The 26294-nt window shown below is 38.5% G+C and overlaps 1 protein-coding gene across 2 annotated transcripts in view; it reads left to right on the top strand.

The window, feature by feature from the left end:
- Positions 1 to 26294, top strand: part of NELL1 (neural EGFL like 1) — a 901918-nt gene that overhangs the window by 170776 nt on the left and 704848 nt on the right. For both annotated transcript variants that reach the window (XM_040495621.1, XM_040495620.1), the window contains exon 5: positions 846 to 942. In XM_040495621.1, the coding sequence (XP_040351555.1) occupies positions 846 to 942 (97 nt within the window). The remainder of the gene's footprint in view (positions 1 to 845; positions 943 to 26294) is intronic.

Genomic DNA, 26294 nt, shown 5'->3' with positions numbered 1-26294 from the left:
GCTCCTTGAGGGCAGGATTTTGTAGGTCTGGCTTATTTTATCTCTCGTTGCCTTGTGTGGAGCTTGTATCAAAAAAAGTACTCAAAAGAGGTGCCTGGGTGGCTCAGTCGGTTGAGTGTCTGACTTCAGCTCAGGCCATGATCTTGTGGTTTGTGAGTTCTAGCCCCACATCAGGCTCACTGCTGTCAGTGTGGAGCCGACTTTGGGCTTTTCTCTGCCCCTCCTCCGCTTACGCACACACTCTCTCAAAAATAAACATTAAAAAAAAAGTGCTCAATAAATCAATATTGGTTGTATGATTTTGTGCACTAAGGATATTGTCATGTGGGCAACTACTACTCTTCTGTTAAGAGGAATGTAGAAGTGAGGAGCAGCTAGATAAACCAAAGTCAGGGAGGAGTAGAGTGCAAAGGGGTGTACCTGGGCTTTACAGCCAGGAAGAGGGAGATCCTCATCCCAACTTTACTACTCCCTGTCTTAACTTGGTTGACCCATTTATGTTCTCTGAACCTCAGCTTTCTCACCTGCAAATGTGGATCAGACCACTTTACTCACAGAGCATGTGTAAGGTTTATTACTCAAAGTAGACAGTTAAAAATGTTTTCTTCCTCCTTTCCCTGCCCAAAGAGTGACAATAGAAAGCCAACAGAGGTCCAGTTAACGTGTCCAAGTGTTGTCAGGAAGTAGATCCCTACATTCATGTTACCCATAATCTGAAATGTGCCACATACTGCTTCTATCTCTCCATACCAGCAGCTAATGCCGTGAGGGCTTCAAACAACATACATACCCTTTGGTTCTGCTTTGAGCCTCTTCACTAGTAACTGTGTTTTTTGCCTCTACAGGATTTATGAACGTGTGATAGACCCTCCTGAAACCAACCTTCCCCCAGGAAGCAATGTATGGCTTGGTCAACGCAATCAAAAGCATGGCTTATTCAAAGTAAGCACTTCTTTCTACTTCTGCCATGTAGTTTTCTGTGTGCTTGACACGAATAATTGTCAGAACAATTCTATGAAGTAGGTGCTTTGAAACTAGGCAGAGTTGAGTGATTTGTTCAAGATTGCATAGGATGATGCATAGTGTAAATCATCCTCCACATGTTTCTGACTGACCTAATTCTGGGAGACAGGATAATCTTCAAATTGGCTTCCATTCTCAGAATCTTGGGGTGCATGGACACTGAGCTTCTGCTTTTCTTATCTATAAAGAGAGTAATACAATAACTGTGTTATTATACTTTATAGAAACAGGATACATTGATAAAATGAAGAAGTTAAAAACTTCATGAAATTTTAAGAAAGTCTTGTTCTTCAATAGAGTGGCAGACTTTTGCTTCTGGCATTGCGGTAGAATAGATATTTTAAAAAATTCTGCTTCAGAATGCCTATAAATGTTGGATAAAATGGAACAAAAATCTTTGAAGACCCATCATTGCACTTATAAGAAAGGAAATTCTTAGAGGCCAAATATGTGGAGAAAAGTGAAAACCAGAGGGAGGGATGTCTGCCAGTACCAAGAATTTGAAAATGTCTTTTCTGTTATTCCCATTTGAGTGAGATATACTTGACCTATAACACTTTGTAACTTTAAGATGTATAACTTTTAGATTTGATAGACTTGTATGTTGCAAAATGATTATCAGCAGTATTAACCAACACCTCCCTCATCTTACATAATTATCATTTCTTGTCATGAGATCATTTAAGACCTACTCTCTTAGCAAAATTCAATTACATAATACAGGATTAGGTACTAGAATGACCATGTTGTACATTAGATCCCCAGACTTTGATTATGTGTGTTATATCTGGAAGTTTGTATACTTAGACTAGCATCTCCCCATTTCCCCCAGCCCGTGGCAACCAGCATTCCACTGTCTCTGAATTTATGTTTTTTGGATTGTACGTATAAGTGGTATCATGCAGTATTTGTTTGTCTCTGTCTTATTTCATTTTGCATAATGCCCTCCGAGTCAATTCGGAAATGTTGACAATGGCAGGACTTTTTTTCCCTCGTGGCTGAATATATTCTATTGTATATGTACCACAACTTTTTTAGCCATTCATCTGTTGACATATACTTAAATTTTTTTATGTTTTATCTGTTGTGAGTATTGTGGCAATGAATATAGGGGTGAAAATACCTCTTTGAGGAAGTGCTTTGATTTCTTTTGGCTATATACTCAATAATACACCCAGATGTGGGATTGCTGGATGGTATGGTTGTTTTATTTTTAACTTTTTGAGGAATTTCCATAGCTATACTAGTTTATATTTCCACGGTGTACAAGGGTTCCTTTTTATTCACACTTGTTATTTTTTGTCTTTCTGATGATAGCCATTTTAATATGTGTGAAGTGATATTTCATTGGGGTTTTGATATGCATTCCCAGATGATTAGTGTTGTTGAGCACCTCATGTACGTATTGACCATTTGCACATCTTTGGAAAGATGACCATTGAGTTCCTCTGCCCTTTTATAATCAGCTTTTATTTGTTTTTTGCTGTTGTGTCATATGAGTTTTTAAATATGTTTTGGTTATTAACTTCTTATCAGATTGCTGATTTGCAAATGTTTACTCCCATCCCATAGGATGCCTTTTAATTTTGTTGATTGTTTCCTTTGCTGTGTAGAAGCTTTTTGTTTGTAGATCCACTTATTAATTTTTGCTTTCATAGCTTATGCTTTTGGTGTCCTATCCAAAAAATAATTGTCAAGACCAATGCCAAGGAGCTTTTCCCCTGTTTTCTTCTAGGAGTTTTATGGTTTCAGATCTTGTGTTTAAGTCTTTAATCTGTTTTAATTTTTTTGTGAGTGGTAATACAGGAATCCAATTTGTTCTCAATGCAGTTATCCAGTTTTCCCAAAACCATTTGTTGAAGAGACCATTCTTTCCTTATTTGTCAAGGAGTAGTTGATTATATGTGCAGCAGTTTATTGTTGAGCTCTTGATTCTGTTCCTTTGGTCTATGGTTTTTTCTTTTCTTTCTTTTTTTTTTTTTTTTGCCAGTATCATACTTCTTTGATTACTAGACCTTTGTAGTCTACATTTGACTCTTGAACAGAAGGGGTTTGAACTATACGTGCCTACTTACATAGGGATGTTTTTCAATAAATGCAGTACAGTACTGTAAGTCTATTTTCTCTCAGGATTTTACCATTTTTCTTTAGCTTTATTGTAGGAACACAGTATATAATACATAAAGCTTACAAAATATGTGTTGTTTATGTTATTGGTAGGACTATAGCCAACGGTAGGCTATTAGTAGTTAAGTATTGGGGGAGTCAGAAGTTACTAACCCCTGCATTGATAAAGGGTCTAATGTAGTTTGAAATCAGGAAATGTGATGCATTTAGCTTTGTTCTTCTTTCTTAGGATTGATTGCTTTGGCTCTTAGGTCTTTTGTGGTTTGAAACAATTTTTTTCTTTTTTGTTTGAAAGTGCCAGTCAGATTTTGATAGGGATTGCACTGAGTCTGTAAAAGGGTTATGGTAGTATGGATATTTAAACAATATTCTTCCAATTCATGAATATGGATATCTTTACATTTGTGTCTACTTCAATTTTTTTTTCTTTTTTTTAATCAAAGTCTGATAGTTTTCAGTGTACAGATTTTTCACCTTCTGGTTAATTTCCTAAGTATTACACTGTTGTTGATGCTGTTGTGAATAAGATTCTTTTATTTTTCAGATATTTCATTGTTAGTGTATGGAAATGCAACTGATTTTTGTATGTTGATTTTGTAACCTGCAGCTTTACTGACTTCATTGATTAGTGCTAAAAGTTTTTTGGTGGAATATTCTATGCTCAATTTTCTGAGTCTTTTTATTATGAAGGGAGGTTGTATTTTGTCAAATCTTTTTCTGCATCTATGAGATGATATGGGTTTTTAAATCTCATTCTATTAGGGTGAGTCACATTTATTGATTAGCATATGTTAAACCAGTTTTTGCATTCTAGGGATAAATCTACTTGATCATGATGTATGATTCTTTAATGTGTCATGAATTCAGCTTGTTAATATATTTTTATATCTATATTCATCAGGGTTATTGGCCTGTAGTTTTCTTGTAGTATTCTTCCCTGATTTTGGTATAGGATAATGCTGGTCCTCTTAAATTAGTTGGTGAATTTGGGGAAGACTCAAATTTGGAAGAGTTCGAGAAGGATTGGTGTTAAATTATACTTAAGTGTTTGGTAGAATTCATCCATGAACCCATTTGGTCCTGGGATTTTCTTTTCCTTTAAAATTGAAGGTATAATTTACATAAAGCATAAGTCATTCCTTCCAATGTGCAGTTTTGAGTTTTAGAAAATTGATAGAGTCACATACCCACCATCATAGTCAAGATAAAGGACAATACCATAACCTCCCCAAATTCCCTTGTAACACTTTTGATTCATCTCTTCTAATCCTGAATGGCTAGTAACCACTGATCTATTGTCTGGCCCTATGGTTTTGCCTTTCCCAGAATATTCTATATATGAAATCATATATATATATGTATGTTGAGGTTCACCCATGTTATATGCATCAATGATTCTTTTTTATGGTACTCTAATTCTGTAGTATGGGTGTACTACAGTTTGTGTATCCATTCCTCAATTACTAGACATTCAAGTTATGAGTTTTGGCCATTTACGTATAAAGCCACTAAAAATGCTTGCACATAGGTGTTTGTATGAACACAAGTTTTCTTCCGGGTATGTATCATTGGGATTGCTAGGCTGTTTATGAAGCGTATGTTTAACTTGATAAGAAAATGCCATTGCATTTTCCAAAGTGGCCATACTATTTTGCAATGCTACAACGATGCGTGGAAGTCCCAGTTAGAGCTTTAAATTTCAACAGTCTGTGCAGGATGGGAAGAATGTCCTAGATCTCCTGCAATATTGGAAGATGGAGCAGAAACTTCTAAAACCAAGCCACAATTTAGAAGACTACATTTCTAGCCAAGGGTGGACAGAAGCGTCTACTACTTAGCCACAGGAAGCAATCCAGTAACTAGTCTTTCTCCACCTCAGTTTCACACAGTTCTGTAATGAGAATTTGAAACCATAGTCCTGCTATCATGCAGCCTGGAAATTTGGATTTATCTTGCCCATGAAGTTCAAGAAACTGTCTTAAAGCATTCCTGGATTGGGAACCTTGGGATTCTGGATGAAGAAAATACAAATTATCTTTGGAGAAGTTTTCCTTCTATGCAGACCTCACAGGATTCTCACAGATTAAGATCATGCAAATAGAATTTTAAGTCCTTATGAGTGAGAGTTAGAAGGAGTAACAAACTTTGAATTAGCCCTCAAAGGGCTGCAGAAATTGAAATTACAAGAAATTTTGAAAATCCTGCTGTTTTAAAATGTTTAATGCAACAAAATAACCAATTGTGATGACTAGAGAGTATAAATATGATGAGGGAGATCTGAACCAAAAAGAAGTTCCAGAAAAGAAAAGTACAGGTATTGAAGTAAAAGAAAAAACCTCAACCCACTAAACAGTAAATTAGACACAGGTGGGGAGAGCATTTGTAGTGTAGAAAATATTGTCAAAGTAATTACCTTAATAGTGGGAAGCTAAAGAGAGGGAAATAGAAAAAAGCTTAAAATGTAGAGAAGAAATATAGAAAAAAAATGTTACATATGTGTTTAGTGTGTTTATATTCATACATATATATTTGAAAAATCCAGAAGATAACAGAAGGGGTTATGGGCTTCATTAGAAGTATGATGGCTAAGAATTCCCTAAAATTGATAAAACACTAATTCTGATTATAGCAACTATAATGTAATCAAAGTATATATTAGCTATTGTTGTCTATCAAGAAACTGAGCTATTTTTTAAGCTTCTGAGTTTTTTCTTTAGATCACAATTCTTATTTTATTTTTTATTTTTGAGAGAGAGAGAGAGACAGAATATGAGCAGGGGAGGGGCAGAGAGAGAGGGAGACACAGAATCTGAAGCAGGCTCCAGGCTCTGAGCTGTCAGCACAGAGCCCTACGCAGGGCTTGAACTCACAGGCCAAAGTCTCATCTCATAATCTCATTAGAGATTACTAGCCAAAGTCTGATGCTTAACTAGCTAAGCCACCCAGACGCCGCTACATAACAATTCTTTGTGTGATTAGATGATTTTTCTGGTCTGGCCTGGCTATGCTATTATCTATTGGGCTCTCACATGTCTGTGGTCATTTGGCAGATCAGCAGGGGGCAGGATGATCTAAGATGGCCTTTTGACATCTCTGGTTGTAGGCTGGCTGTTGACTAGTGTACCTCAGTTCTTCTCCATATGGTCTCTCATTCTCTAGTGGTCTAGGGGCTTATCCACATGACAGTCTTAAGAGTCCAAGTGTAAGAAGACAGCAAGCCTGAGCTTATTAGTACGTTTCAAGGCTCAGCTTGCCTTACACAGTGGCTAATATTTTATTGCCCAGAGCAAGTCATAACCAAGAGCCAAACTCATAGTCCATCTCTTGAAGGACTATTCTGTATATCGTTGCAAGGATATGGATGTGAGGAAGGGAAGAAGTTTGGACCATTTTAATCTATTACACAAGCAAGATAGCCACACTTAGACATAATCCTGGAATAGTAGAACCCTCCCAAAGACACAGAAAAGATACTAACAATAGCTCCTAAAAGGTAAATCTTCCACCGAAGAATAACAGATGGAACAGCTGGCTTTTAATCAGTAACAGCAGAAGACAGTGATAATAGAAAGAATTTTTTTCAAAGTTTTCAAAGAAAATCACTCCCAAATGTAGTAGCATATATCCAGCTTAATTCTCATTTGAGAATGAGCATGAGATAAGAACTTATAGATAAATAAAACTGTTTTGTGACCAACAGGTGCTCGTTAAAGAAACTTTGCAAAAGAAAAGACATACAAAATACAAGGGGGAATTGGTGAACAAATGGGGAGTATACACAAACCTTAATCATTACTTGATTAAATAATAATGCCCAATTTTGGAAAAAATAAAATTAAAAATATTACAAGACAAAATGGTGGGGCTATCTGATTTTAAAGTACTATAAAGCCTGTATTTAGGAAATGAATAGAGAAATTGGCTAACTATATTAAATTAAGTTCACATGTTAAAAATTCACCAACACCAAAATAAAAATATTGCTTCCAGATTTAAAATTTTTTTTTAAGGTTTATTCTTTCTTTCAGAGACACAGAGAGACTGTGGGGGGGGGGGGGGGTGGGGAGAGAGACATACACACACACAGAATCTGAAGCTCTCTAGGCTTTGAACTGTCAGCACAGAACCTAACAGGCACAGGGTTCGAACTCATGGCCTGTGAGATCATGACCTGAGCTGAAGTCCGATGCTTAACCAACTGGGCCACCCAGGTGCCCTCACATTTAAGTATTTGAGAAAGAGATATTTGTAAAAAGTTCTATGAACCCTGAGGCACCTGGGTGGCTCAGTTGGTAAAGCAAGCAACCATTGGTTTTGGCTCAGGTCATGATGTCATGGTTTGTGAATTCTACCCCTACTGGCAGTGGGAGAGCCTGCTTGGGATTCTCTTTCCCTCTCTCTCTGCCCCTTTCGTGTATTTTCCCTCTCTCTCTCTCTCTCTCTCTCTCTCTCTCTCTCTCTCTCAAATTAAATAAATAAGCTTTACCAAATAAAGTTCAACCCAGAATAAGGCAAGAAGAGAAAAAAGTTTTAATATAAACTAGATATAATTCCAGTGCATAATATTTACTAACAAATTAAGTGATTTACACTTACTGGGTAAAAGTCTGAGTACTATATTGGATTCATAAAACTCCAATCCCGATGTATATTGTTTATATTGAAACAATACAAAATAAAGATTTATTTTTTGATTTTATGGCCATTGCTGGAGCACCAGTGGCCAAAAGGAAGTTTAGTCCCTTCCTGACTTCTGACCGGAGCAAGGACCATAAAAGGCATTTCAATGCACATTCCCAAATTCCCACAAAGATGGTCTTCCTTTCCTTCCAAAGAACTGAGACAGAAGTACAACATTTGATTCATGCCCACCCTAAAAGGATGATGAAACACAGGTTGTGTGAGGACACTATAAAGGTCAGCAAACTGGCAAAGTAGTCCAGGTTTACAGGGAGAAATATGTCATCTCCATTGAATGAATACAGCAAGAGAAGGCAGGTGGCACAGTGTCCACGTGGGCATCTACCCTAGCAAGGTCTATCAGTAGACTAAAACTGGATGAAGACCGCAAAAAGATCCTTGAACGTAGGAAAGGAAAAGGGCAAATGTGAGGTAGAAACAACTGAGAAGATGCAAGAATAAAGTAATCTTCTATGTAACTTTAAACAAAAACTGTGAAAATGAAGGGGAAAAAAAGGGATTCATAAATGTTGGTAGTGAAATGCCTAAAAAAAAAAAAAAAAAAAAAAACAGGCCAAATGAAAGAAAAAGGAGCTGTAGAATGCTCTGGCATGATCAAACTTCAAGGCACCCAAAGTTACGGCATAATAAACAATTTTAAAGATGCATACACCTGATATGTAACTTAAATATACATTGCAGCATTACAGAATACTCCGGAAGGATGGTGTTCTCACTACAGGGTGTTAGGTCAACTGAATATCCCTATGGGGAAATACTAATCCTGGACTCTATTTCCCACTACATGCAAAATCAATTCTGGGGGATTATAGATGTAAATCTGAAAGGTAAACCAGTAAAGCCTAAAAAGACAGGATAGAAAAAATATCTTTATGGCCTTGATGTAGGAAAAATATTTCTTAAATAAGTTATAAAATAACTACAAAGAGAAAGTTTGATGTATTTAAAATTTGCAAGCCCCCCCCCCCAAATATGTAAGAGAGTAAAATAGAAACTATCCAATTAGTTCTATCCTACAAAGGCCAAAAAGGCAGAAAAATCGATGAGTAAAGTATCCAACTTGAGATGTTAGCAAATGGATATAAATAAATAAAAGAAAGAAAACATGAAAAAACAAACATATAAGAATAGCAATGAAAATAAGGAGTAGGATACAATAGACAAGATCTGGAAAAACACAATTCGATTATTTGAAAAGACAAATCTGGAAGTTTGAGCAAGAAAAAAGAGAAAGCATTAAAAAAACAAAATACTGCAAATACTAAAACAGTAATTAATCATTGATTTTATATAATAAAATGGAAAATTAGAGAAAAATGGGCAATTTCCTGAAACTATAAATTATCAAAATGGACTTTGGAAATGAAACGGTCTTAGAATCAATAAAGTAGTCTAAGGAATTCATGATACAAAATCTGTATTAGCTTTCATTGCAAAGCAAGTTTATTCAAAGCTTAGTGGCTTGAAACAGCAAGTATTTAGCTCACAATTTTGTGCATTGGTGCTTTGGGTTGGGCTGAGATGACTGATTCTGGTATTCTGAGGGTTCACTCATGCAGTTTGAGCAGCTTCTGGTTTTCTGGGGACTGGCTATACTGGAATGGACTTAGCTGGGATGGCACATCTCTCCTTCATGTGATCTCTTATTCTCAGCAGTCTAGCCTGATCTTCTTTATAAGTCGGCTGATGAGGGTTTCCAGAGCTGGAGTAGAAATATGCAGGGTCTTTTGAAACCAAGGCTGAAGAGAATCTCTTGCTACAGAGATCAAGGGACTAAGGAACAGTCATGAGGAGCTGAAAAACGCTTTAAACGAAATGCATAACAAAATGGAAACCACCACGGCTCGGATTGAAGAGGCAGAGGGGAGAATAGGTGAACTAGAAGATAAAGTTATGGAAAAAGAGGAAGCTGAGAAAAAGAGAGATAAAAAAATCCAGGAGTATGAGGGGAAAATTAGAGAACTAAGTGATACACTAAAAAGAAATAATATACGCATAATTGGTATCCCAGAGGAGGAAGAGAGAGGGAAAGGTGCTGAAGGGGTACTTGAAGAAATAATAGCTGAGAACTTCCCTGAAGTGGGAAAGGAAAAAGGCATTGAAATCCAGAGGCACAGAGAACTCCCTTCAGACGTAACTTGAATCGATCTTCGGCACAACATATCATAGTGAAACTGGCAAAATACAAGGATAAAGAGAAAATTCTGAAAGCAGCAAGGGGTAAACGTGCCCTCACATATAAAGGGAGACCTATAAGACTCGTGACTGATCTCTCTTTTGAAACTTGGCAGGCCAGAAAGAATTGGCACGAGATTTTCAGTGTGCTAGACAGAAAAAATATGCAGCCGAGAATCCTTTATCCAGCAAGTCTGTCATTTAGAATAGAAGGAGAGATAAAGGTCTTCCCAAACAAACAAAAACTGAAGGAATTTGTCACCACTAAGCCAGCCCTACAAGAGATCCTAAGGGGGACCCTGTGAGACAAAGTACCAGAGACATCACTACAAACATAAAACATACAGACATCACAATGACTCTAAACCCATATCTTTCTATAATAACACTGAATGTAAATGGATTAAATGCGCCAACCAAAAGACATAGGGTATCAGAATGGATAAAAAAACAAGACCCATCTATTTGCTGTCTACAAGAGACTCATTTTAGACCTGAGGACACCTTTAGATTGAGAGTGAGGGGATGGAGAACTATTTATCATGCTACTGGAAGCCAAAAGAAAGCTGGAGTAGCCATACTTATATCAGACAAACTAGACTTTAAATTAAAGGCTGTAACAAGAGATGAAGAAGGACATTATATAATAGTGACAGGGTCTATCCATCAGGAAGAGCTAACAATTATAAATGTCTATGCGCCGAATACCGGAGCGCCCAAATATATAAAACAATTACTCATAAACATAAGCAACCTTATTGATAAGAATGTGGTAATTGCAGGGGACTTTAACACCCCACTTACAGAAATGGATAGATCATCTAGACACACGGTCAATAAAGAAACAAGGGCCCTGAATGAGACATTGGATCAGATGGACTTGACAGATAATATTTAGAACTCTGCATCCCACAGCAACAGAATATACTTTCTTCTCGAGTGCACATGGAACATTCTCCAAGATAGATCATATACTGGGTCACAAAACAGCCCTTCATAAGTTTACAAGAATTGAAATCATACCATGCATACTTTCAGACCACAATGCTATGAAGCTTGAAATCAACCACAGAAAAAAGTCTGGAAAACCTCCAAAAGCATGGAGGTTAAAGAACACCCTACTAAAGAATGAGTGGGTCAACCAGGCAATTCGAGAAGAAATTAAAAAATATATGGAAACAAACGAAAATGAAAATACAACAATCCAAACGCTTTGGGACGCAGCGAAGGCAGTCCTGAGAGGAAAATACATTGCAATCCAGGCCTATCTCAAGAAACAAGAAAAATCCCAAATACAAAATCTAACAGCACACCTAAAGGAAATAGAAGCAGAACAGCAAAGGCAGCCTAAACCCAGCAGAAGAAGAGAAATAATAAAGATCAGAGCAGAAATAAACAATATAGAATCTAAAAAAACTGTAGAGCAGATCAACGAAACCAAGAGTTGGTTTTTTGAAAAAATAAACAAAATTGACAAACCTCTAGCCAGGCTTCTCAAAAAGAAAAGGGAGATGACCCAAATAGATAAAATCATGAATGAAAATGGAATGATTACAACCAATCCCTCAGAGATACAAACAATTATCAGGGAATACTATGAAAAATTATATGCCAACAAATTGGACAACCTGGAAGAAATGGACAAATTCCTGAACACCCACACTCTTCCAAAACTCAATCAGGAGGAAATAGAAAGCTTGAACAGACCCATAACCAGCGAAGAAATGGAATCGGTTATCAAAAATCTCCCAACAAATAAGAGTCCAGGACCAGATGGCTTCCCAGGGGAGTTCTACCAGACGTTTAAAGCAGAGATAATACCTATCCTTCTCAAGCTATTCCAAGAAATAGACAGGGAAGGAAAACTTCCAGACTCATTCTATGAAGCCAGTATTACTTTGATTCCTAAACCGGACAGAGACCCAGTAAAAAAAGAGAACTACAGGCCAATATCCCTGATGAATATGGATGCCAAAATTCTCAATAAGATACTAGCAAATCGAATTCAACGGCATATAAAAAGAATTATTCACCATGATCAAGTGGGATTCATTCCTGGGATGCAGGGCTGGTTCAACATTCGCAAATCAATCAACGTGATACATCACATTAACAAAAAAAAAAGAGAAGAACAATATGATCCTGTCAATCGATGCAGAAAAGGCCTTTGACAAAATCTAGCACCCTTTCTTAATAAAAACCCTTGAGAAAGTCGGGATAGAAGGAACATACTTAAAGATCATAAAAGCCATTTATGAAAAGCCCACAGCTAACATCATCCTCAACGGGGAAAAACTGAGAGCTTTTTCCCTGAGATCAGGAACACGACAGGGATGCCCACTCTCACCACTGTTGTTTAACATAGTGCTGGAAGTTCTAGCATCAGCAATCAGACAACAAAAGGAAATCAAAGGCACCCAAATTGGCAAAGATGAAGTCAAGCTTTCGCTTTTTGCAGATGACATGATATTATACATGGAAAATCCGACAGACTCCACCAAAAGTCTGCTAGAACTGATACATGAATTCAGCAAAGTTGCAGGATACAAAATCAATGTACAGAAATCAGTTGCATTCTTATACACTAACAATGAAGCAACAGAAAGACAAATAAGGAAACTGATCCCATTCACAATTGCACCAAGAAGCATAAAATACCTAGGAATAAATCTAACCAAAGATGTAAAGGATCTGTATGCTGAAAACTATAGAAAGCTTATGAAGGTAATTGAAGAAGATTTAAAGAAATGGAAAGACATTCCCTGCTCATGGATTGGAAGAATAAATATTGTCAAAATGTCAATACTACCCAAAGCTATCTACACATTCAATGCAATCCCAATCAAAATTGCACCAGCATTCTTCTCGAAACTAGAACAAGCAATCCTAAAATTCATATGGAACCACAAAAGGCCCCGAATAGCCAAAGTAATTTTGAAGAAGAAGACCAAAGCAGGAGGCATCACAATCCCAGACTTTAGCCTCTACTACAAAGCTGTCATCATCAAGACAGCATGGTATTGGCACAAAAACAGACACATAGACCAATGGAATAGAATAGAAACCCCATAACTAGACCCACAAACATATGGCCAACTCATCTTTGACAAAGCAGGAAAGAACATCCAATGGAAAAAAGACAGTCTCTTTAACAAATGGTGCTGGGAGAACTGGACAGCAACATGCAGAAGGCTGAAACTAGACCACTTTCTCACACCATTCACAAAAATAAACTCAAAATGGATAAAGGACCTGAATGTGAGACAGGAAACCATCAAAACCTTAGAGGAGAAAGCAGGAAAAGACCTCTCTGACCTCAGCCGTAGCAATCTCTTACTCGACACATCCCCAAAGGCAAGGGAATTAAAAGCAAAAGTGAATCACTGGGACCTTATGAAGATAAAAAGCTTCTGCACAGCAAAGGAAACAAGCAACAAAACTAAAAGGCAACCAACGGAATGGGAAAAGATATTTGCAAATGACATATCGGACAAAGGGCTAGTATCCAAAATCTATAAAGAGCTCACCAAACTCCACACCCGAAAAGCAAATAACCCAGTGAAGAAATGGGCAGAAAACATGAATAGACACTTCTCTAAAGAAGACATCCGGATGGCCAACAGGCACATGAAAAGATGTTCAGCGTCGCTCCTTATCAGGGAAATACAAATCAAAACCACACTCAGGTATCACCTCACGCCAGTCAGAGTGGCCAAAATGAACAAATCAGGAGACTAGAGATGCTGGAGAGGATGTGGAGAAACGGGAACCCTCTTGCACTGTTGGTGGGAATGCAAATTGGTGCAGCCGCTCTGGAAAGCAGTGTGGAGGTTCCTCAGAAAATTAAAAATAGACCTACCCTATGACCCAGCAATAGCACTGCTAGGAATTTATCCAAGGGACACAGGAGTTCTGATGCATAGGGGCACTTGTACCCCAATGTTCATAGCAGCACTCTCAACAATAGCCAAATTATGGAAAGAGCCTAAATGTCCATCAACTGATGAATGGATAAAGAAATTGTGGTTTATATACACTATGGAATACTACGTGGCAATGAGAAAAAATGAAATATGGCCTTTTGTATCAACGTGGATGGAACTGGAGAGTGTGATGCTGAGTGAAATAAGCCATACAGAGAAAGACAGATACCATATGGTTTCACTCTTATGTGGATCCTGAGAAACTTAACAGGAACCCATGGGGGAGGGGAAGGAAAAAAAAAAAAAAAGAGGTTAGAGTGGGAGAGAGCCAAAGCATAAGAGACTGTTGAGAACTGAGAACAAACTAAGGGTTGATGTGGGTGGGAGGGAGGAGAGGGTGGGTGATGGGTATTGAGGAGGGCACCTTTTGGGATGAGCACTGGGTGTTGTGTAGAAACCAATTTGACAATAAATTTCATAAAAAAAAAAAGAAACCAAGGCTGAAAACTTGCACGTTGTATTTTGTTGCATTATATTGGCCAAAGCAAGTTTTAAGGCCAGACTCAAGGATATGGGAAATAGATTCCATATTTTGATGGGAAATACTACAAATTCCCATTGCACAGGGTAGCAGTCTGGTAAGGAGCAAAGGATTGTGACCGATTTTCACAATTTACCATGTCTGTCCATCAAACAACCACTGGCTTCAGACAGTTTTACAGGGGAGTTTTATCACATCCAAGGAAATTCCTATCTTGCATAAATTCTTATGGAGAAGAGATTAAATGAAAATATCTCCCATCTCATTTATGAAGATAGTTTAGCATTCAACTCTTGATTTCTGCTCAAGTTGTGACCCCAGGGTCATGGGATCAAGTTCTGCATCAGGCTCCACGTTGAGCCTCAAGCCTGCTTAAGATTATCTATCTCCATCTGTCCCTCTCCCCAGCTCTCATGCATACTGTTTCTCTCTCTCTCTCTCTCTCAAATTAAAAAAAAAAAAAATTGGAGTTTTATAATACAATGTACTTTTGAACACAGATTAGATTAAAAATTCTGAAAGAAAAAAAAATAGCGTAAATTAGCAATCCAAATCTAGCTGTGTGTTTCTGGATGTGTGTGAGACCAAGTTGGTGATTTCAGCAATGCTAAACTACTTTTATCAATACATCGACTAATACCAGTCACATTAAAGAGAAAAATCTATGGTTATCTCCAGAGGCAGAGAAAGCACTAGATACAATTCAGTACTGACTCATGATAAATTCTTAGCAAAATAGGAATCGAAGGAAACTTCATTAAACTGAAAGTGTGCATAAAGCAAACATACAAAAACAATTGTTCTTATAGTTTAAATATTAAGAGAATTCCTGTTATAATCTGGAGTCTTACAAGAATCTTTATTACCATAATTTAGTTTCAACATGATAGTGTAGGTCCTTCTGGCAGAAAAACAAATCCCAACCCCCAAAATGTCCCCACGTGCCCCTCAAAACACAAGGGTTAGTAAAAAAAAAATAGTGAGAAATTATATAAGGGTTTGCATAGAAAATAGAATTCACAAATTATTACAGTTACCAAGATTGTTCTGAAACAGTGCTGGATATAAAAACCAGAGAGAAAATCATTTGCATTGCTGAAAAAAGTAGCATCAACAAAATGCAGTTAAATAGAATATTTCATTTATAAGATCAAAAAATTGATAAAGTGCTTAAGGATAAAAATATATGTATAATGATTATGGAAAAAAATATAAAATTTTATTAAAAATCATTAGAGAAGACCTAAATGAGGACAGGTGCTTGGAGAAGGCTTAAAAATGGCAATTCTACCCAAATTGATTTCTCAATTGGATGAACTTATAATAAATTCCCCAAAGGATTTTATTTTCTGATAAAATCTGCAAGCTGATTTTAAAAATGATATGGAAGAATAAAGACCAATAATATTTCTGAAGAAGTAAAAGGAATGGCTTTCAGATCTTATTATAAGCTTATAGCAATCAACAGTTTGATATCCATGTAAGGATTGGCACATGAATCAAGAGAATAGCCTGGAGAGGCCAGAAAGGGACTTTTTATTTGTGGCAACTTGATACATAACTGAATTGGCATTTCTGATCTATGAGGAAGGGATGTATTCATAAATAAATGGTTATGAAAATCACTGCTTTAAATATTTCATGTATATACTAATTGATGTAATTGATTTTGATGTGTATTGTCAGGAAAAGCTTTAATATATTTGGAAACCATACACCAAAATCAATTACAATTAAATACATAAATGTGTTGCACCTGGGTGACTCTGTTGACCATCCAACTCTTGATTTCAGTTCAGGTCATGATCTCATGGTTGATGGCATCACGTCCCAAGTTGGGCTCTGCATTGATAGATCAGAGCCTGCTTGGAATTCTATCTCCCTCCCTCCCCTGCCCCCCTCCACTAGGTACCAGTGCCTGTTCTCTCTCTCTCTCTCTCTCTCTCTCTCTCCCTCCCCCTCCCTCCCTCCCTCCCTCCCTCCTCCTCCCTCCCTCCCTCTTCCTCTCTCTCTCTCCCTCTTCCTCTCCCCCCCTCCTCTCTCTCTCTCTCTCTCTCCCCCTCTCCCTCACTCTCTTCCTCTCTCCCTCCCTTCCTCCCGCCCCCACCCCCAAATAAATAAACATTAAACAAAATACCTAAGTGTGAACTTTGCAAGTTTTAGAAGACAATATGGGAGCATATATTCATGATCACGGGGTGGGAAAGAAGCAATCATAAGTATAAAGCCGTTAAAGATACTATTGACAAATTTAATATATAAAACAAGTTGAATATGTTTCTCAAAGATGACCTGGGCAACCAGATCAATTAGTAGAGCATATCCAGTAGAGAAGTGTTAAAATCAGTTAGATGCTCATAAATCAATAAGAAATCAGGCAAAAGGTATAAAAAGGCAGTTTCCCAAAGTGGAAACATGTGAATAGCCAATGAATTTATTAAAAGAAATGCAATTTCAGTAGCTATCTTGGAAATGCAAACTAAAAACACCATGAAATACCATTTCTTAGGGGGCCTGGGTGGCGCAGTCGGTTAAGCGTCCGACTTCAGCCAGGTCACGATCTCGCGGTCCGGGAGTTCGAGCCCCGCGTCAGGCTCTGGGATGATGGCTCAGAGCCTGGAGCCTGTTTCCGATTCTGTGTCTGCCTCTCTCTCTGTCCCTCCCCCGTTCATGCTCTGTCTCTCTCTGTCCCAAAAATAAATAAACGTTGAAAAAAAATAAAAAAAAATGTTTAAAAGAAATACCATTTCTTACCCCTCAGCCTGGCAAAAATGAAAACAAAAATAGGATGATGCTAAGTGTGGGAGAGGTTAATCGAGCCACGGTGGTGGAAACTTGAATTGGTTGAGCCACTAAGGAGGGCAGTTTGGGAGTTTTTGTATAAAATTAAAGGCATGCATAGCTTATGACACATGACCCCAACTTCTATACACATTGAAGAAAGTTTGACGTGTAGCCAAGAAGATATGATGTACAGTCCTCACAGGAGCTTTTTTAATGTAAAAAAATTAGGAGAAAAAGTTTTCAATCAGTGGGATGATGTTTAAAAAAATGGTAGAATCCTATAAATAAACACCAAAATCGTTGAAATTAAAGTAGTAGGAGAAAATTATAGTATTAAGTAATTTAAAAATGCAAGACAGGGGCGCCTGGGTGGCGCAGTCGGTTAAGCGTCCGACTTCAGCCAGGTCACGATCTCGCGGTCCGTGAGTTCGAGCCCCGCGTCGGGCTCTGGGCTGATGGCTCGGAGCCTGGAGCCTGTTTCTGATTCTGTGTCTCCCTCTCTCTCTGCCCCTCCCCCATTCATGCTCTGTCTCTCTCTGTCCCAAAAATAAATAAAAAACGTTGAAAAAATTAAAAAAAAATGCAAGACATTTCAATTTATTGCTTATTTATACATTCACATATGTAAAAAAATAAATACATGGGAATAAGCACTAAATTTACAAGTTTACTTCTGAGAGGAAGGAATAGAAATTTAAGGATGGACACTCAGAAGACTTCAACTATAGTGATCTTTCATTTCTTAAGGTGGGTGCTACATTTGCAGGCATTAGCTTTATTTTGCTTTCAACTCTTTTGTATGTCCTAGATACTAAAAAAACAACAACAACAAAAAAAACATGTCACAGGGTTCCTGGGTGGCTCAGTCAGTTAAGCACCCACTCTTGATTTTATCTCAGGTCATGATCTCACCGCTTTTGAAATAGAGCCCTGTGCTGATAGCGTGGAATCTCCTTGAGATTCTCTCTCTCCCCCTATCTCTCTGCCCCTACCCCTCTTGTGTGCATGTGTGTGCTCTCTCTCAAAAATAAATCTTTAAAGTCAATACACACACATACACACATATAAGTATATATACCTATATACACACACATCTGAATATATACATGCATGATTTTTCCACGTTCCCTTATTTTCCATGTTTCTAAGAATCCACGGAAATTTGTCCAGATGTCTCAGTTCTAAACTGACTTACATTTAATGCTCCTTCTTCTGTAGTTAGTTATTTCTTGGTGAAGCTACACTTTCCTTCGGGACTTGGGTCTGAAATGAAGGACAGCACTGGTTCCCAAGTCTGGGAACACTTCAAAATATTATTGCAGAGACATAGTAACATGTGTTGATGATGGTCTAGGTTAGAGTTTTACCTTGGTCTCTAGAATGATCACAAACTGTAATATATGTTCAACAATTAACATAGGTAGCTGGATGATTGCAAAACGGCATTGTAGGCAGCTAGCTCTGAGCCTCTGTCCCTCTGTAGAAACATAAAAAATAAGCAGGAATTGTCAGAACCAATTTTGTTAAACTTTAGGAAAATAGTCAAAGGTTTAAAGCAAACTAAGTAAATTCTCAATCAAGAATAAATGCAACATTAAAGTAGTAGGAAAGCTTTGTGATATCTTTTTATCCTTGCCTCATACTGGTCATAGCTCAGTGGCATCTCATTGTCAGCCTGTGTTCTCAGTGTGCGACAGTGGTCCCTGATTCTGGAGGGAGCGGAGACCTTATTTACGTATCATGAGGTATATCCATTCTGTATGGAACTACCTGAAGGACTGGTACGAGACACTTGTCTTAAGAACTCTTCTGGGTCAGGAAAGTGGCAGGTGTTGCCTGAAAATATTGCAAATGTAACAAATAATTTGCAGCTGCTTCAGGAAAGAAGTGCTGTTGACACATAATAGACCACATAAAGCCAGGATGAAATGCTAAGGAGAGAGAGTCTTTGGGAAATCATGGTATTGAACAGCACCTGTGCATAGAAAGTGCACATGCATTGTCCAAAGCCAAATACATGTTCAGAAAAGGCTCAGACACTCTAAGCTGGGTCTTTGGGCTGATCTCCAGGGTTAGTGCAAACATGTCTAAGTATTAAAGGAGAAGGCATCCAGTATCTCTTTCCCTTCCTCCTTCTATTTCTCTCCCTTTCTCCATCTCCCTCTCTCCCTCCCTCCCTCCCTCCCTCCCTCTCTCCCTGTCTCCACCTTCACTCCTCTCCCTTTGCTACTCTGCACCCCCCCCCTTCTCCTAGCATTCAAGGAAGTCAGTCTAAAAACTATATGAACACAAGCTCAGGACCAGGCAAGATAAGGAATATAGTCTCTTTAAAAAAAAATTGGGAAAGTCCTTTAACAAATGCACTGCTAGAGCATTCAACAGTAAAACAAAACCAAAACCCAGGAATCCCTGGAGAAGGGAGAGAATTCTCTTTCTAGATCTCAAGTCACTATAGTATTCAAATGGCCAGTGTTTAAATAAAATCACAAGGTATTGCCATTCACAGGAATAAAATAGACAAAAACAACTCTGTGCAAGCCTAGACAGTGGACTTACTAGATAAGATTTTAAAACCACCATACTAGATGGGCTTAAGGAGCTATAAAGGAAAACAGACATGAAGAACTAAGAAGTTAGGAAAATTAGGTATGAATACATGAGAATATCCATGAAGAGACAGGAATTATAAAAAGGAGCCAGACAGATAGTCTGCAGCTAAGAAGTACAACTGAAATGCGAAATTGACTAGAAGAAAGATTTGGGCAGGCTGGAGCATCACTGGACTTGAAGATAAGACCATTGAAATTAACCATTGTGAGCTGCAGAAAGAAAAATGTGGGTACCGGGAGATGAATCCGTTTGAAATCATTCTACCACTACCACACGGTTTCCCACGACACTGCCTCCACTGCCTTCATCACTTTTAGTGTGGTCTCAAGTACAGGCAGGGCTGACTTCATGGGCAGTTGACCTGTGCAGTCCCATGGGGTGCTAAACTTAGAAGGCCCGTGATGGGCTTCATTCTCTGCTGTTGCTGTCTTTAACATTTCAATAAATTTTGAACAAAGGGCTCTGCCAATTACGTGGTTGGTCCTGAATATAACTCATATGGGTGTTTATTAGTGACACACTAGATTGTAAGCTTTACCAGAGTGAGAACTGGGTCTGTGTTGTTCAGCAAGTGCTTAGAATAGGACAAGGTTGGGGCTCCTGGGTGGCTCAGTCGGTTGAGCATCCAACTTGGGCTCAGGTCATGATCTTACGGTTCGTGAGTTTGAGCCCTGCGTTGGGCTCTGTGCTGACAGCTTGGGGCCTGGAGCCTGCTTTGGATTCTGTGTCTCCTTCTCTCTCTGCTCCTCCCCTGCTCACACTCTGTCTCTCTTTCAAAAATAAAGATTAAAAAAAAAAATAGAGAATAGTACAAGGTATGTGGTTGGCAGACAACATACTCTGAAGTACAGACTACAAATCTGTCATATTCCTGGCAGAGTGGCCAAGTTTTCTCTCACAAAAGTAATGCAGATTATATAAGAATACATATTAAAAGCAATTAACGCTTAGTGGGTTACAACACGCATCCTCCCCCTTTCTTGGTTACACATTTAATACTCGCTGTGTGCTTAACGTTAACACTACATTGTAGAAGTGATTGGCACTTTTCCTGCCTTTGAGGGACTTCGGTTTCAGTTAGGAGCTGGTAATTAAGTAAGAGAGAGAGAGTGGTAAACTTGCTGAGTGTTGCCTTGTAGCTGTCAGGAACCTTGTGCTTAAGAGCCCAGCTACCTGATACAGGCAGAAAACACAAGGAGTGTTCATAGACTGAATCATTTTGCTGCAGAGGTGGGTTGTAGGTGGTGGAAGAGTAGACAGTTATTGAATGCTTCCTGCATTCTCTATCTTGTCTGCCCTACATATATTCTCTCTGTTAATTACATTTCATCTGCAGAGCATCCTAATGAGGTAGCTATTATCCGAACTGTATAGATGAGACAATGGGACTTGGGGGTTGAGCAACTTGTCAGTCTTACATAGTTTGTGAGTGATAGAAATGGGATTTAAACTTAGCCTTCCCCCCTCCGTCGAGCTTATGCTCGCCCATTCATTCATTCATTCAACATCTGTTTTTTAGGCTTACTTACCCCGTTCTAGTAACTGTTAGATGGTGAACACATTTCACTTCTCAGCATCCCATGGAGGAGACACACCCTGTTGTCTTTTTCTGGAGCTCCAGCCCAAAGGTACCAGTGAGAAGCACCAGAAGGGGTTTGCCAGTTCCACCCTGATCCTCTCATTAGGGGAGCAATGTGATTCTCCTTGTTGCCCAACAAAGTAGCCTCATCAAATGGCTTTTTCGAAGGAACTTTTCAAAACTCCTCTCCCCCGTAGAATTTTATCTGTCAGTCAGTGCTTCTGGCCATCCTTTGGTGAGATGGCACCGGTAAGGGTAACATGTCAGTGTCTCTTTATAGAAACATTATCTTAATCAATCCACTGCTGCAGAAATCTCCCTTTCTGTAAAAGAGGCAGGCACCCTTTAAGTGAGAGGTTGGTCTATCTTCAGGCTTCTAATTAATATTTATCTTGTAGAAGCTGCCTCCTGGGTCCAAGAACCACACCTGCTTTATTGCTCCAGAACTAAATACGCTTAGTATTGTATTTTTAGGTTAAATACATATAGATGTATTTTTAGGCTAAAATAACATCATTCTCTGTTTTAAATATTAATATGTTGCTTCATAGGCAAAGTAAAAGCAAAATCTCCTCCTTTGTCAAACTTAATTTCTGGGTGCTGGTGGATCCTTGTGGATAGTGCAGTAAAAGTGCTCCTGCTGAAAAAGAGGGGGAGGAAATCACACTTGGTGCCTGGCCCAGGAGCCTTTCGCATGAGGTGATTCCCATGAGAGATCCAGAACACAGGGTGGGGATTTCTTCCTTTCAAGATAGCATCCATCAGAGACAATAGGTGATTGGTAGTGACAGGCTTCTCTGAATCTTCTGATTGTCAAAGATTTTCATTATTGAGATGGTTGACTACCACTCCATTTCCTTTTGATCAGTTCTGAGTTGGTTATGCTGTTATTATTCAGAGGGTAAAGAAAGAACAAGTTTAGGTGACTCACAGTGAGCTACAGGATGCTTCAGTGGTTTGGGTGTTCTTACATTATTTCCATCCCAAGGCCATTCACTGAGGCCAAGACTCACTCTGTCTGTCTGTCTGTCTGTCTGTCTCTCTCTCTCTCTCTCTGTCCCTTGGATTTGGGTTTGAAATCTTTCCCTTACCTGGACATCACTGTCTCCTTAACAGCTGAGCTGTCAGTGGGAAGTGAAATTGATTACAATTTTTTTTTTTTTAATGCCACAGCTGTTGTTTCTTACCTCAGCTGGTTCCCATAATTCCACAGATGGTAAACATATGTTTATAGGCACAGAGGAAAAGAAGCTATATTGGATTCCTCCCTCTCTAATTTTTATTTTTCCTTTCATGCAGAAAGTCAAAGTCACAGAGCTGGGGAATCTTATACATTTGTAGATTAATATTTCTGTGCATTAAGACTTTGGAAACAGCAGGACAGCTAATGATATGCTAATGAGCTGACAGTTTTTATTGATCGTAATGAAAGTCGACAAGTGTCTTTCTTGGCTTTTATGCAAGCTGGAATATTTTATTAACTGTCTTCAGGGCAGAAATACATAATTGGTTGCATTTTGAAAATCTTCCTTGTGAGTTTCTCAGGTCTTACTTTTTGTCAGCCTGTTGCCAAAGCTTGGGTCCTTGCCAGTTTATAAACAGAACACATCTTCATCCATATATTTACATGCCCAGCAGGAGCTCTCCCCACCCCCTTCCCTTTCAAAGCAATTTGTTTCAATGTTTTAGCATACAAAAAGAGAACCATTTTCTTCAATGTAAACAGAGATCTGCAGGGAAATAAGAGCTTTAAAAAAGAATTAGCATTTGTTTGGTGGCAAAGCTGCTTATATTTCTATCAGAAAGCTGTGAATGTTAGAAGGGTTTGCCTAATCTTAGTTATTCCATACAGAAGAGGGTCCTAATGGTATCATTTTTTCTAATCTTTATTGCATCTTCGTAGATTTCTTCCTGTGAATTGAGAAGTGTTCCTGGAACAATGGAAATGATGGGCATTCATTCCCGAAACAAAAACTCATAATGTACAACCTACCTGGTGCAAGTTTACTTTGCAGTGCATGGTGAGCTGAGTACAGGAGGTAGAGGGTGGCAACAGGTGGTTTCAACAAGGAAAAAAAATTATCCACTTTTCCTCTTTCCATCGGTACTAAGAGTGAAAGTTTATTGATTTGGGCTTTGCATCTTAGGGATTTATTTAGACTCTCAGCTTGGCTGAAGTTTAACATTGCAAGACCGATGAAAAAACGGATTGTTTAGCAAATTAATAGTGTAAATAAGATTGCAGAGGAGGATACTGGCTACCTAAAAGGATCTCTGTTTGCCAGCACTGAAAAATTATTTCAGCAAAATGTTACATCTAATGCAAATAATTTATGTGCAGTTGATTAAGTATCCTTTAAAGCAATTAAGGCAGAACCTCGTTTTGATAACAGGACCTTGTTGTAACATCTTGTTAGCTCATGTAACTATGAGACTTTCTCAAATGATCTATTTTCTCCTTAATCCATGTTGGAATGGCTTAGCACTGGTAATGGAGTTAGTAGGCCTGTAGTTAATGGCCTAGGATTAAGGTGTCCTTTAGGAAAGCTATTTAGTGTCAAAGCCTTAGGTTTTTCATAGGTCAAATGACCAGGTGATATGGCCCTGGATCAGGAGTCCTCATTGGGTGTATCAGTCACCTCAGAAGCTTTTTCAAAATTTATATGATGTTCTCCCTAATCTCTAAAATTCTAATATGCACCCCAATTGTGTATTATTTATTTTTGAGATAGAGAATGTGAATAGGGAAGGGCCAGAGAGATGGGGAGACAGAGGATCTGAAACAGGATCTGTGTTGACAGCAGAGAGCCCCATGTGGGGCTCTAACTCACAAACAGATCATGACCTATGCCAAAGTCTGATGCTTAACGGAGCCACCCAGGCGCCCTCGTATCCCTAGTTTAAAAAACTGATACCCTACAAGATAATTTACAGGTGTACCAGCTCTGAAAATATTGTTCAATATTATATAATTAATAGGTTTTAGGAATTTGATGCTTTTAAAGTGTTTTATGTGCCTGCTATGTGAAATATACTGCAACAGGGAGTACAAGGGGACCTAGAGATGAAAATATGATTTTGCCTTCGTGGTGTCTATAATCTAATAATTCTGTTGACTGGTATTCGATTCCAAATCACTGAGGTTTTATTCATATATTAGGATGTGGATGCTGTTTTCACCACTGTGATCTTTTAATGACTAAACCCTCTTGCTCCTTGCCCCTCCCCCCCCCCCAAAGAAAACCTACAAATGACTGACAAAAGAGCAGGGTTTTTCAAAGTGGGGCCTTTTGACTTTTCATCAGAATCATCTTGGGTAGCTTTTAACAATCAAGGTTCCAGGGCCCCCTCCAATCCTACTGAAACAGAATTTCAGGGGTAACCCAGGAGTCTGAATGTTAAACGCAAGGTTATTACTCAAACTCAAGGTGTTTACTCAAGGTGATTATTAAGACATTCAAAGTTTGAGAAACACTGCCATGACAGATGTGAAACACAGCATAGGTCTGAAAAAATGAGATCAAGTGAGGTCAGCTAATACATGCCCTACTAGAGTTGCCTTTTTTCAGTTACGTGTAAATACGTTTAAAGTTAAATAAGAACTAATAGAAATTCTGCTTATTCTTATTTCATCTTTGGGAGAAGTTGCAGCACTTGAAGGCATGTTATCTATAGAAATCCTCATAGATGACTTTTCTGTGAGAGATAAGACTGAGCTTCTATATAGGCTTATACTTTATGAAACTCTTCTCATTCTCTGAAGAAAACCCCATGCTTAGCAAATGCTGCTTTTATTGACAAACATCCAGGTACGGAAGAGTTCATATGGCACCTTAATGCCCAAGACCTTCTGGTGCTTGTTCTGGGGATGGTGCTAGGATGGACACACACACACACACACACACACACACACACACACACACACAGGCTCACACACACATACATGCTCAGACTTCTTTGGGTTACAGTTGGTATTGTATAGTGTATTGCCATCCTTCTTTTAGTCTAGCATAGAATTACATCCATTCAAATAAATCACATTTCCATCTTGATTTATTTGGCAAGAAGAAGTGTTCATGCCACTATTGGGCTGACCCTGATTGCCTTTCCTTAGGAAAAAACACCAAGTGCTTTGAGTTTTGGTGTTAATGGGCATTGAGAAGTCCTCAGCTCTTATTTCTCTTTGCGATCAAGTCAACACCATTGACCTTGACCTAATGATCTGTGTAACACCCCAGTGTGGTTCAGGTTAAAAGTAGAAAGGCAGAAGTGATGATGGAGGCAGGCAGAAGGAAGGCGTGGGGGAGGCCATTTGTAATTTACAGTGTAACTAAAGTCAGTATTCACTTTAAAAAAATAGGAAAAGGAAAACTGATGTACGTTCTAAGTTATGTTGCTACAGAGTGAATGGAGGGATATCCTTTTCAAATGTATTTTCCATTCGTTCTTAGAAAGGCGATTAATACTGTGACAAGTGTGCCGTAGGTTTCTCAGTGCCATTTCCATGAATGTTGTAGGCTTTTCTGATGAATAGGTAATAGATGGTCCTGATCCTTCCTGGTACTTGTGCTTTCTTCACTTTCATGTCTCGTAGGGCGATCAATTGTCCCCGTGTGCCCAGGAGTCTGTTGTAGCACTGGAAGTCTTGTGTCCTGGAAACTGTAAATCCTGAGCATACCTGGATAGTTGATTACTAGGAATTTATCCATATTCAACCTATTCAGATCAGACAGATGTTGTCTAATGTGTCGCTGCATTCTCTGTAATGGTCTTTGATGGAAATTTATAGCTTTTCTAATTTTTTGTTTAACTTGAAAGGTAGTGAAAGCAT

Source organism: Herpailurus yagouaroundi, unplaced genomic scaffold (genome assembly GCF_014898765.1).
Source record: "Herpailurus yagouaroundi ecotype Mexico unplaced genomic scaffold, PumYag 187, whole genome shotgun sequence".
In the NCBI taxonomy this organism is placed as follows: domain Eukaryota; kingdom Metazoa; phylum Chordata; class Mammalia; order Carnivora; family Felidae; genus Herpailurus; species Herpailurus yagouaroundi.
Note: the sequence above shows the minus strand (reverse complement) of the source record. Positions and strands in the feature narration are given on the sequence as shown.